Genomic DNA, 13,874 nt, shown 5'->3' with positions numbered 1-13,874 from the left:
AAATAGTTGCTGACACCTCAGTGGATGCAATAAGATTCTCAGCCAAAGCCATGACACCAGTGACCAAGCACCCACCACCTATGGCTCCATCCCTTGAAGGTGCATAGCCACTCAAAGCAGATACAGTAAAATCTTAACAGTCCCAATGCCACATGGTGCCTTTAAAAGAATACAGACCGACTTTCAGACAGAGGTGTTCCTTTTGGTCTTTGTCCTCACAGAACACCAGCAAAGAGAGCGCATGTTCTCCTGAGAAAAGCCATAGAACTATGATACAGGAGGAAAGCCTTGAGGGAACCCTGCCATTCCCGAAACCTCTTTATGACAAAGACCGCATAGGTCTTTGCCAGGAGCTGAAGCTTAGGGGCAGGTTGTCCCACTTCCTGGATGAACAAGTTGCTTTAACCACAAACTAGTGAGTCAGGGATACTCCCTTGAGTTATGGGCTCCATCCCATCTGTTTTTCATCTAGTCCTCCATCTCAAATGACCCTGTGAAACGCTATCTAATCCAGAATTTGACTGCCACCTAGTCAAATGCTACCACTTCTTTATCCAGTACAAAGAGACTTCTTGTCCTCTGCAAAGGCATCCTTTGGCAGGGAGGTTCTGCAGGTGGTGGCCTGAAAATGATTTTGCCTTTTTAAAAAATATTCTAGATTGGGAGACCATTTCTGACCTTTTCTATAACCCTCCCTACATCTATTTACTGCTTGCTGCTTCCCAGACATCAAGAATTGTGGAAGATGCTGGGCTGTAGAATGAAAAAATTCTTACTGATGATTCACCCGAGATGTCTCATAAGTCACAGATCAGTGGAATCGTTACCATATGACTGTCTTCCTTGGTCTAATGTGTATAGTTATTTATTTACCTCTGTAATATTTATTCATGGTGATATGCAAGTTTTACAGCTTTGGAATAACTGCTCTGAAAGGAGGCAGGAACTGGGGGGGGGGGCATGGCCATACCATGTGGTTGAAAACTCTGCTCTGCCTCTATTAACTGCAGAGAGAGGAGAGCAGCCCAAAAGTCAAGAATTGTGGGAGATGCTGCTAGCAGAAAGGAAAATTATCCGTAAGAAATTTTCCATTCTGTCACTTGATGAATTGGTATAAGTCTGCATAACAGAAAACACTGGAGCTTGCTCTTTTTAATACATGGTTTTCATATTATTTTTTCAAGTACAATTAGGTTTGATCAAACACCTGAATGAGGAAAGGAACATTTTACATTGGCTAGCATGTAGGATTAGGAGATAGCTCTAGATTTTCCTTTCGGCTCTGCCAGTGACTAACTGTGATCTTAGTCAAGTTACTTAAACGTCCTGTGCTTTAGGTCTCCATTTGTAAAGTATCTCACAGAGTTTGAGGTTTAATTCGTCTTGTAAAGCACTTTTGAGAGCCTCCGGTGAAATTATTTTTCCCCTGGTCTGCATTCTTGTTGGGATATACTGTTCTCATCTTGACTTAACATCTCTTGGTGCATCCACTATCAACAAACGCCTGAAATTGACTATCTCTAGAAGTACTGCTTGTAAAGACACTAATTCAGAAAAGCATTTAAGCATGTCCTTAAGTGTTTTGCTGAAGTGGGGCGTAAAGGCCTTATTCTGAGAGATATCAAGCATCCACAATACCTATTGACTTCAGTGGGAGTTGTGTGTTCAGGGTCATGCCCTGAATGAGTAGAAATATTGCTGCTGAAAACAAGACTCTCCCTTTCCCCTCAAGGACATTATGTGCCTGGCCCATGTCTTGTGAGCTGGGGAGAACAAGAGACTAGGAAATCTAACTCCAGTCACTATAAGGCAGTAGAGAGCACTATGTGAGCAGGTTGGGACTTCGTTTTTGGGACTGTTTTTTTGCCTTTACCTGTATGGCTCCACTCACTGAAGGCTGCCTCCTTCCCAAATCCTCTCTATCCCATGCCCTGGTTCGTAATTAACATTTTAAAACCATGTCTAGACATGTTTTAATATTTGTATAATGAGAATTTTTCCTTTCAGAAACGTGTTGTCAATGTGTATCGCTTGATAACGAGAGGAACTTTGGAAGAGAAAATTATGGGTCTGCAGAAGTTCAAAATGAATATTGCAAATACAGTGATTAGCCAAGAGAATGCTAGCCTACAAAGCATGGGAACAGATCAACTTCTTGACCTATTCACTCTTGACAAGGTAAAGAATCATTTGCAAAATTATCTACTAAAAATAAGCATTTAGAGCTGCAAACATAAAAAATGCTGTGATGTGAATCCTATGATTACTGGTCAGACAAGCATTTGAAATAGAATAATGAACACCAAGATGTTCCCCAAGTAGCTGTTACCCTCATCCTCTTGGAATGGATTCCACAATGCTCCCAAAAGCACCAATATCAATCCTTCAGAGATGTTCCTGTGTTGATATGTGTAAAGGGAAACTAGGAATAAATAAGATGCTTGTAATTAAATAAATATTATAGAACACTTTTTTGTTTTTTTTAACTTCGTTTAAATGTGTCCATTTTTTTTTTTTTTTTTTTTCTTTTAAGGATGGGAAAAGTGAAAAAGCAGATACTTCATCTGGGAAAGCCTCTATGAAATCAGTTCTTGAAAATCTGGGAGAACTTTGGGATCCAGAACAGTATGATTCTGAATACAGTCTAGAAAGCTTTATGCATTCACTCAAGTAACCATCTTATATTCTTGATTCAATTGCTGCTAGTTCACGTATTTTTCTGCTGATATTCAGCAAATTTCAAAGCATATATAGTGAACCGATAGCTCAATATGTAAATAGACTTCTTGAAAGAAGAATCAGCAAAAGACTGACACTGAATAGTGTCATATGTTTCACTGGGGGAGTTATTCTGTCTTAAGTATTTGCACTGTATAAAAATTTAAATGTAAACATATCGTGAGGTGGTTTGAATTTTACTTGCTAAACAGATGCAAATTCTTATTTGGTAGAGGGAATAAAATGCAGCGAGGTTTTACATATGCTAACAAGTGTTACTTCCTTTTGAAATAAGTCCACCATTGTTCCTTGCTGTATCTATAGTTTTGTACAGATCTGTTTCAGTGAGTACTTCAGGTTGTTTGTTTGTGTACATTTTTTTTTATTTTAAACATAACTTGCTTTTATGATTTATTAAAAAGTAAGATTTTTTTTTTTTCAACTTAACAAGTTATAATGATCTTTCATTCAGATCATTTCAAGCTGTACATCACCAATGGCAAACCCTAGAAGCTAGAAAGAGTGTTGGGAAACTAAATGGAACTAGGTTTGTGTGTGCCCACCTCTGTATATTGAATATAAATATATAATGCTCTTCAATCTTTTGACATCACTTTGAGAGCAGTTGATTTCAACTTTTTAATCTAATGTTATACTAAATACAGGTAAATGGTCTGTTTAAGGCCATCTATGCATCCCATTAAGAGGGTGTGCTTTTTTAATTTATCTATCAGGCTAGAATATAGCCCCATTCAGAGACCTATGTATTCAATAGGTTTCAATCCTATATATTTTTTGTAACTAAAAGAACAAATATACAAATAGAACTTTTCCAGAAGTAGATTTTGCACTGTTTAGAATTCTAAAATCCATGCTGAAGAGACTGTTTACTGTACTAGTGCATGAATTAAAACCTCTTAAACAGAAGACGGGAAAATATTTTCTTTAGGGATATAGATATACATACATATCATCATAGAAATACCTCCACTCAATCTGAGGGAATGGAGTATTTGAGTTAATCATGTAACAAAGATTCTAAAGCAGGGGTGGGCAAACTACAGCCCGGGGGCCGCATCCGGCCCTTCAGATGTTTTAATCCAGCCTTGAGCTCTTGCTGGAGAGCGGGATCCGGGGCTTGCCCCACTCTGGCACTTCTGCCAGGGAGTGGGGTCGGGGGCTTGCCCCACTCCACGCGTGCCGTGCCTCCGCATGGCTCCCAGAAGCAGAGGCATGTCCCCCCTCCAGTTCCTACACGTAGGAGAGCCAGGGGGTTCCACATGCTGCCCCCGTCCCAAGCACGCCCCCGCAGCTCCCAGTGGCCAGGAACCTGGCCAATGGGAGCTGCAGGGGCGGTGCTTGCAGAATGGGTAGCGCGTAGAAGTACCTGGTCGTTCCGCCACATAGGAGCCGGAGGGGGCCATGTCGCTGCTTCCAGTAGCCGCTTGAAGTAAGCGCTACTCGGAGCCTGCATCCTTGACCCCCGTCCAATCTCCAAACCCCTCCGTCGCAGCCCAGAGCACCCTCCTGCTCCCCCAATCTGTCATCCCGAGCCCCACCCCAGAGCTTGCACCCCCAGCCTGAGCCCCCCCGGCCTGGAGTTCCCTCCCACACCCTGAACTCCCTGTTTCTGGTCCCACTCAGAGCCCGCACACCCAGCCGGAGCCCTCACCCCTCCCACACCCCAACCCCCAAATTCATGAGCATTCATGGCCCACCATACAATTTCCATACCCAGATGTGGCCCTTGAGCCAAAAAGTTTGCCCACCCCTGTTCTAAAGGGCTTTAAATAGCTGGGAGTGAGTATACAGTAGCTGTATATTAAGCAGCTTTTTATAAAAGGGAGTCTATAGTAAAGGTGATATGTATGTTTATAGATGTGCATGTATGTACCAGTATGTACACAATTTTATAAATATATTAAATTATAGATAAATTTACAAAGGTGTCTGAATGAATACATATATAGGATATATGTATAGATATCAAAATCTACAGTTTGTAGCTTGTTGTGCACTTAAGCATCAGAGACTAAAAACCATCAGAGACCTCAACTATGTAAAATAACAGATTGCTTTGTTAAAACAACCCCCTTCTCCCCCCCCCCAAAAACAACTCCTGCTTATCCTATAAAGTAAGACCGTTCTGCTGCATTTGGAAATGAACTTGTCATATTTCAATAATTACGAACTGCCATATTGTAATATTAAACTAGCATTCCATGAAAAGAATAATAAAAACAAAATTGGGAATACGTAACTCTATGTATGTTGTATAGTGTGTGTGTGTGTGTGTGTGTGTGTGTGTGTGTGTGTGTGTGTGTAAAAGAAAGACCAGTTTTATGCATAGTGAACAATCCTTTGGAGAAGTACACTTGGGTCATTAGTGGTGAATATTTTGGTGCAGGGATGATCCTGATTTGGTTAATATTCACTGCAAAAATTAAAGTATTTTCATGTACGTTGCCTAGGTTTTTTCTACTGCATGTTCAAGAGAATATGAACAGTGTGTGACTAATATCTCAAAACAATAAGCTTTGGTGTCCTTCTGTGCTAAAATTCGATTTCCTATTGTTGTAGCCAAAGAATTACCATGCATGAATTTTGTAGGCATTCGGAGATAATATTGACAACTCTTTTATGCATTAATCTTGCAGTGGCTCCAAGACATCAGTGATGAAAAAGATAAATGTTTTTTTCTTTATTTTCAGTAAAGAAGTGTTTTTATCTAACCATAGAACATTGCATTAATTTAAAACTAATTTGGGGAACTCTGGAGGAACAAGCATTCCATTCTACTTATGATGCTGGGAATTTGCTTGAGCACTGCAAAGCTCTACTCCTGCTCATTGCCATATGGTCACCTGCGCACTGCATTACATTGATTACCACCATAAGGAGGGAAAGATACTCCCTAGCAACACTCCCATGCGATGGCTTTAAATTGGCTGCTCAGTGTCACATTTTTGTTGCTATGAAACCCTAATCCTCCTTATGGCAGTGGCCTTTTTTGGATGTGACATCAAGATGGATCTTGCCTCTGGCCAAGAGCTGGGGAGTCTGGAATAATTTAATGTTAGTGTAACTATGAGGATTGCATGTACAAATTATAATCCTTAAATGAAAATGTTCAGAGCAGGAAGAAGACATGAAACACCAGTAGGGACTGGTTCAAAACATTTTTATATAAGGTCAAACTAAACAATCTGACTAAATTTTGAGATTGAATGACGTTAAACTCAGTCAAGTTTCAGGACTAAGAAAACAATGAATGGAATCAAAGAAAAAAGACCCTATACATTTTAGTGAATAAAAAGATGTGCAATGAATATTAATCTGTTCAGAAACAGATGCAGATGGTAGCTGTCTAAAGTATTCTGAATTACTGGAATTAAATAGAAAAGGGAACAGACTTCAAGTTTGAGGGGAACCAAGGTCCGAAAAGATACTGATCTGGGATTACAATTTTTATTAAGGTAACTGCTCAGACTGACATTCTAATCTGAGCCAATGTATATATGAGATCCTTTAAAGTACATAGTATTAAAAAACATAGACTATAAAACACTTTAGGGCAGAAAGTACCATTTTAGAAGCAAACTATATGGATGTGTATGGTGCTTTTAAACTAGTTTTTGAAATAACATAATTTTTCCAAATGAATATTTCCAGTCTAGTATTAGTGAAGTTTCTGTGCATGTACACTACATCTGCATGCTAAATATCTTATTGAAAAGTTTAGTTTCTCCATTTGCAACCTCAGGCAGCAAATATGACAACTACCCAAAGAGTCCACAGCCAGTATCCACAGCTGATAAGGAGAGATGCCTTCTCTTGTTGTATTGGGGACAATCATTTTCCCATGCCACATGAAGTGTAATTAGTTCACTTTGCTCTGTTTTAGAAATCTTCCAGGAAAGTTTAATGATGCATTTCCATGCCATCTCCCAACACTTCTTTCTACTCCTCCACTCTCTCTCCTCCTCTCTATCCCTTTTCATGGATCCGTCTCCTGGGGCCTCTGCTTTAACAGGAATTTGCCAGTTCTGCAATTTGGGGGTAACACAAATTGTACCTCAAGAGTATTGAAGAGAATGGCTCTTGCTTTCTCAGTTCAAAAAAACAACAAAAACAGTATTCTCACACCTGTTTGACTTTTGCAAATCCAGATCTTCTGAGATACTTGTTTCAAGTATCTTGTTTCTTTCTGTGCTCTTTTTTACTTTCTCAGGATTAGTTTGGGTCTTATTCTTCCATTTCTCCCACCATGAAATCAGGAAGACAGAGCCCAAGTTATTCTTACAGTTCTAACTTAATCTTGTCAATTTTGACATTCTTCTAGCCCTGTCACTGAACATCAAAACCTGTTGCCATCAGTTTCAGATCTGTTACCTCAAACCATTGCCAGGTCTTCCATCTAGACCTGAGGTCACTCCATTTGGCATCTTAGTGTGTGAAATACTTTTAGGATTTGGACATAGACACCCAAATCCTTGGCTGCAACCAAAGACTGCTGAGCAGAGTTCAGGAAAGTGAGTACAAATGTGGACTTAGTGTCTGAGCGTAACAAGTTTTCTTAAATGACTTGCATTTTCTCTAGTTTGGGAACCACCACAGACCTTGGATCTGAGTAAAGTCCTGACAAGACTGATAGTCTCCCTGTGAGCCAATGTCTCTGAAGAGTTTCTCATAGCTAAAACTTCAGGCACTGATGGCTGATCTTCCATTTAAAATATTTCCAGAGTGTCATAATTTACCTTTATACTAGATTTAAATTACTTAGATGGGACAAATTATTTTCATAACCGCTCTAAGCTATTTGTGGTTTTTAATACACCCTGGGTGTCTGTCTCCATCCAGAATCTCTCTAAATTTATTAGACTATGTATCCAGTTTTGTTAAGCTAGGTGAGAGTCATGACCATAAGGAACTGAGAACTCACTGAGGTCCAAAGTGTCTTGCAGGGTATACTTGCATAATGTCCATTACAAAATGCATAGTCATTGCGCATTGCAATTTTCCATGATATTATGTGTGTGAAGCTGCCACTTGGAGAGCCATTCACATATAATTTTACACTGTATTATTCTCTTGAAATGGGCCAGAGTAATCTTTCTATAATTAGAATAAATCTTCTGCCGAGGATGGATTAGTAGTTCTACTCCCAGACTGGGGATCAGCAGTGTCTGATGATTTTGTTTTTATTGCCATCTACTAGTCAAAGTTCAAAACTTAGGAACCAATTATATTAGCCATGGTGCAATCAAAGAATTAAAATGACAAATTCTATTTGTTGGGAAGTATGACTTCCTGTTTAAGCAAATTACTTGAAAAACCTCAACATTGAATGCTGAGAGGTCTGTGTTTAACTGTACACATCTTTGAACTATACATTTTTCTTGATTAAATATAACTACCTGAAGAAGAGCTCTGTGTAACTCAAAAGCTTGTCTCTTTCACCAACAGAAGTTGATCCAATAAAAGATATTGCCTCACCTACCTTGTTGCCCTGGATTAAGACTGTGTAACTATTTATAAAAATATTTACATTCTGGAAGTTTCTGTCTGTCAAACATACTCTTACTGCAAGGAACATATACTGCCTTCTTTTAGGATCTTGGGTTTAGCGATTATGGGTAGTGGCAGGCTCCATTTTGTAACTGTCAGTTCAAGATACTTGTTTGTTTTTTAAATACCACAAACAGAGCATGAAATAGTTAAATGTGATTTAAAGTTGATTTAATTTTAGATCAGTTCAACCAAGGAAACTTCTCTGAATGATAGTCACATAGATGACTCATCTGAATTCTGCTCCTGTAAAATGTCTTTATTGATAAATGACTTTTGAGCTTCTGATTTCTGAAACTTAATTAACTGGAAACTCTTGTTTAGCTCCTTACCTGGTAATAGCTCCCCATCTCCTTTAAATCAAAGTTCTCTCCCTCTGCAGTGGAACCAGAGGCAGATGAACGCATTTACTTAACCGCACTCCCAGTTGCCACTCTGATGCTCTAGCAGCACCAGCAATAAATTCTTAGCTAGCTGACCAATATGTGTTAAGCCTATTCAATAATTGGGGCTAGACTTAGGTTACTGTTCAGGTGCCACTAACGGTTGTAGCTGGCAAAGGCAATCTTTCTATTGGTGTAGAGCTGGCTTCTGGGCCAGCTGCTACCTGTCCCCTCCAACACCTAGATGAGAGATGGGGAGTGAAGGTGGCTAAACTACGCCAGTCCACTGTTGGCAACTGGTCCCTTAAGGATTATACACCAGTGGCATAAACTAAAGCAATAGTTCCCAAACTGGTATGTGCACCCCTGGTGCTCAGTATGGTTGCTGGAAGTAGAGTACCAAAAGCAGTTTTTCAGATGGAGCCAACAGCGTGCTACAAAATGCTGGAGAAGCAAAATACTCCCTTCTAGCCGCCTTTAGTCATCAGGGTAAATAATGCTCACCAGTGCTGTGAGCATCGTAGTTTTATGTAGTGGGGTGTGCTGGCCGGGCTGTGCAGAGGGATGCTGTACTATCAGCTGGTCACAGGCAGCTGCATTTCTGCTGGGCTTAGCCGTCAGCTTGCAATAGGCCGCACAGCTCAAGAGATGGAAGCCAACTAGTGAAGTTCACAGCTGCTCTCATCCACAGACAAGAGGCAGGTGTGTAGGGCCAGTTCTGCAAGACTGCACAGCTTATGTGCTCCCTACCCTGCAGAGGTTTCCCTCCGGCTGGGGAATGCTGGGAGGCTGGGCCACATGGGGAATTCCCACCTGTCTCTGCAGGAAAGTTGCTGAGGGACAGGTATTGCTAAGCCCAAGTTTCCTGCAACCCTGCTGGCCGCGTGCTGCTTCTAAACAACACGAGAGCGGGATTCTCCTGCCCCTCTAAGGGCTGGGTCTGGGCTTTGCAAACAGATTCACCAGACGCAGTCAAAGGACGGCAGTTGGGATCTTGGTCCGGGGTATGGAGAGCCACCCGCCCCCGGCAACCTGAGCCTCCTCCCAGCAGGAGGCGCCCGAGCAGCATCACAGGCTCTGCCCTTCTTGGGAGGGGCCAGATTCCAGAATTCCTGAGGCGCAAGGGAGGCCCCCTGGAGCAGGAGTGGACTGATGCCCAGGTAAAGCCCCACTTCCAGCCAAGTGCCCTGCCCCGACACCTCCAAGAAACCAGAGCCCCCAACCCCCGCTTACCAGAGCCTCCCTCGCCCTGACACTCCTAACCAACCAGAGCCTCCCTCGCCCTGACACCCCAACAAGGAGGTGTGGGGCTCTGGTTTATCAAAGCCTCCCCGTCCTGACCCCTCCAAACCAGAGCCCTCCGTCACCAGAGCACCCCTGCCCTGACACCCCTTCACCGGAGCCCCCCCACACTCTCTCATCAGAGCTCCCCTGCCCCAACACCCCAAACAAACCAGAGCCCCCCCCCCATTCCTTTACCAGAGCCTTCCCTGTCCTGGGCCTCTCACCAGAGGCCCCCCCCCCCCACCCTGACACTGCAACAAAGCAGTCCTTCCACACCTGCTCACTAGAGCCTCGCTTGCTCTGACACCCTCAACAAGCCAGAGCTCCCCCACATCCTTAAAGCATTCCCTGCCCTGACACCCCCCAACAAACCAGCACCCCACTCTCTGATATCCCCCCACCAGAGCCCCTCTGACACCAGAGCCACCTGCTCTCACCCCCACCCCATCAGAGCCCCTCACCCTCTGACCCTTCCCCCGCCTTTTGATGTACACGACTTTTCACTGATGCACTTTTTTTTGTTTTCTCCAAGAGTTATTCAAATTGTTTTGTTTTTTCTTCATTTAAATTTTGTAAAAAGGAAGCAAAGTGAACTTTGACTCGTGCAACAATTCAGAGATTTCAATTTAAATTAGATAAATTAAAAGGTGAAGACACTGAATGCAGGTCAGAGGCACACACCAAAATATATCAAGGCATCATTTAGTTGCTTGTTGTAATTTGAGTAACAAAACATGTAAGTAGTAATAATGGCTGCTTCATTGTGTTTCTTTTTGATGCACTGTTTAAACACCTGAGATGTTTAAAAAGATGTATATTAGGCTTCCTTAAGCATTTATTGTATGGTAGTCCAGAAATACTTATTTTAAGCCCATTAGAGGCCTGAAATAGATGCACAAACAGGAGGAATTTGCATGTGGTACTGCAACCATGTTTTTTTAAGTCAGTGATATATAAACCAATAAAGATTAGGAGCAAATTATTAGAGCAACCCCTACAGTGCTCTAACTTAGTGATGCTGGGGCTGATGCAGACTGGGAAATCAATAAAAATAAACACACTTTCTTTCACTCCCTTTTCCCCATCCCCATATGACCATTAGAGCTCAGACACATAGGAGAATCTGGGCCTTGGTTGACTTGGATTTTTTGGGCAGGGCAGCATCTGGTACAACCAAATCAGTTTAAATCTTGGCCAGCTCCATAGTTAGTTAACGTCTGATGGCTATTACAGTATAAAATGTATAGGAATGGGAGTGAGACCAAACTAACAACCTCAGTTCAGCACCTTCTTAAGTTCTTTGCTGAACAGGGTCCCAGGAGTGCACATCAGAAAACAGCCACCCTTGTTGGCAGTTTCTGAGGCCAGTGTCTGAATTGGCTGGATCTCTGCCTTATTTTCTCACTTTTAGAGATTGTTGCTGCATGTCAGGAGTCAAGTAAAGTGATGGGGCAGTATAGGGAAACTTGGCCCTGCCACTGCTAATGCCTTATTTTTCCTGTAGATAGAGGACTTTAGTCTGCTGGCAGTTCATTACCTTTCCCCAGCACTATACTCATTAAGAAAACACAATGTCTAGGATTATGAAATACCATCATAGGATATTTAGAAAGTAAAGAGTGTATGGTTTGAGGATCCCAATACCCACTCTTGCTGTAGCACTATCTTTTCACATACCTAACAGAACTTTTGTAATCTGGAGTGAAACATATCACTTTTTTCCCCACTAATTACTTGATTTGAGTAAACTGCTGAAATGCCTAATTAGGTGAGTTATTGAAGCCTGTGTATTTGTAATTTGAACTAACCTGTTAGCAGCTCCGTCCCTGGTTTGCTTATGCTTGTTGATGGTGTACAACAAGGAATGAAGTGGAAATGGATAAATGCTTCAGAGATTTTTGTGACCACTATGAAAAACTTTAGCACAGTCAAAGTTGCTTTACACAGTTTTCGTTATTTTACATTTAAAGCACAGTGTATCACAAACATGAGGGTTTCTGTATGTTGCACATAGGGCCAAATTTTTAATCTTTATCTTACTTTTCTCTGCACGATCAATACAGACATAGGAGTGACAGCATTTCTGTCTGGTTGCAACTGCAAATCAAGTGGTTACATGTCAAAAAGCTGTAGCTCCTGATCTTGAAATGACCTCTGGAGCGGCACGGAATCCATCCACGTTGAGCTCATTGTAGTTTGAAGGCCATAACTGCATACGCTGAAATTGCCTATAGGCATAATTGTGGGGGAAATAAACCAAGACCACCAAAACCTCAAAATGGATTGTCCATGTATTATGGTTTTTTGTGTTAGATGTACAGAGAGTGACCCCCAAATTGCAGGGCATTCAAAGAGGAACAAAAGCAATCGAGGAGGAAAAGAGTGACTTTTGTGGAAAGATTAAAGAGCTAAATAGGTATAATTTGGCTAAGCAATGAGTATCTACAGATAATTGACTTACATCAGCCTTAGGTGGGAGATGGATTATTTGGCGTAGTATAAATGGATAAAACTAGAAGTTCTGGAGTCAAATTAACAGAGGAAAATTATAAACTGAACGTTAGGGAAAACTCCCTGCTGTTGGGATGTGTACTGGGTTTTGAAATAGTTTCTTAAGAGAAGTGATTGAATCTTGAGTTTTTAAAATTGATTGGGCAAAACACTAGAAGACTATGCATCCGAAGAAGTGGGCTGTAGTCCATGAAAGCTTATGCTCTAATAAATTTGTTAGTCTCTAAGGTGCCACAAGTACTCCTGTTCTTTTTGCGAACTGTAGGGGAGAATTCTACATTAGCAGGAGGGGGAAATGGATGATATGTCTCTTTTCCATCTGTTTTTTTTATTATTTCTGCTTAAACTCAGCTGTATTCTTGCTGGCTGTTTCCTATTGCCTTTCCTATTAAAGCTGCTAAAACCACTACAATCTTGGTTTTTAATCTATTTTGAAACAAATACAAAAACTTGACTTCATTTAAATTCAAGCCAGTTTCTGGCCCCATCTTGTAGACACATTACACTTTTTTTCTTTTATAGTGAAGTTGAAAATTTGTGTCTTATACTACAAGCTATCCTAAAATTGTGTTATGCATGAATGTGATGGTGCATCTGTACAAAACAATTAGACATGAGAGTTCATTATACACAAACTTACAAATTACAAATCCATTTTGAAACCCTGCTAAAATCGATTCCTTCACTTACCTGTAGAGCTGCACAAAATATTTTTAATCACAGTTTGAGGAGCTTTCAGGAATATGCCAGGGCCCCATGAAATTTTTCATGTCAGCAAAAGTATTGGCAAAATTGAGATGATGATTTTACAGTATCTGTATGACAGTGTAAGTGCAGCTTTTTGTCATGGAGCAGCTGTTTATGGTGCACTTTTATTTTTTAACCTGGTCGATTAGGGGTTGACATATATTTCTTCAGGATTTCTGATCAGCTGAACCTATTCTATGAATTCAGGAGGGCCAGCACAAGGCATTTTGACATGTGTGCTCAGGCCTTAGTAGGAGGGATGGAAGAGCGATGCCCCCAATAGGCAGAACAGTAGAAGACAACCTGTCATCCACCAGACCTCCAACCAAGACAATACTTGAGAAGGTGATTGGGAGGAAATGAAGGCTGCCAGGACATTAGTGGCCTGGTTCCCTGTTTGAACAGAACTCTAAACCTTTTCAGGTTCCCATATTGCTATTTTTATGTGTGTTTCCTGTTGGCAGGATATTATTTTCATTCCAACTGTGTGTGTGTTTCCCCAGGCTTCAACAGGATTTCTCTACGCTCAGAATGCATAACCCATTAAAACTGTTGCAGTAGTGGTTTCAGTGATGTGACTACTCTCAGGAATATCTTTTCAGCTAGATACTCCCTGTGGCTGAAGGGATAGAGAAATTTTGTAGCTGGGATGAAATTGTGGGA

At 41.2% G+C, this 13,874-nt stretch overlaps 1 protein-coding gene across 2 annotated transcripts in view; it reads left to right on the top strand.

Annotated features, from left to right (window-relative positions):
* Window positions 1-5,024, top strand: part of BTAF1 (B-TFIID TATA-box binding protein associated factor 1) — a 110,813-nt gene extending 105,789 nt beyond the window's left edge. For both annotated transcript variants that reach the window (XM_054034838.1, XM_054034837.1), the window contains exons 37-38: window positions 2,008-2,178; window positions 2,534-5,024. In XM_054034838.1, the coding sequence (XP_053890813.1) occupies window positions 2,008-2,178; window positions 2,534-2,674 (312 nt within the window). In that variant the 3' untranslated portion in view covers window positions 2,675-5,024. The remainder of the gene's footprint in view (window positions 1-2,007; window positions 2,179-2,533) is intronic.
* The last annotated feature ends 8,850 nt before the right edge of the window (window positions 5,025-13,874 follow it).

The sequence above is a fragment of the Malaclemys terrapin genome, chromosome 7 (genome assembly GCF_027887155.1).
Source record: "Malaclemys terrapin pileata isolate rMalTer1 chromosome 7, rMalTer1.hap1, whole genome shotgun sequence".
NCBI classification, from domain to species: Eukaryota; Metazoa; Chordata; order Testudines; family Emydidae; genus Malaclemys; species Malaclemys terrapin.
The sequence above is the reverse complement of the archived record's forward strand: the minus strand, read 5'-3'. Positions and strand labels throughout refer to the sequence as shown.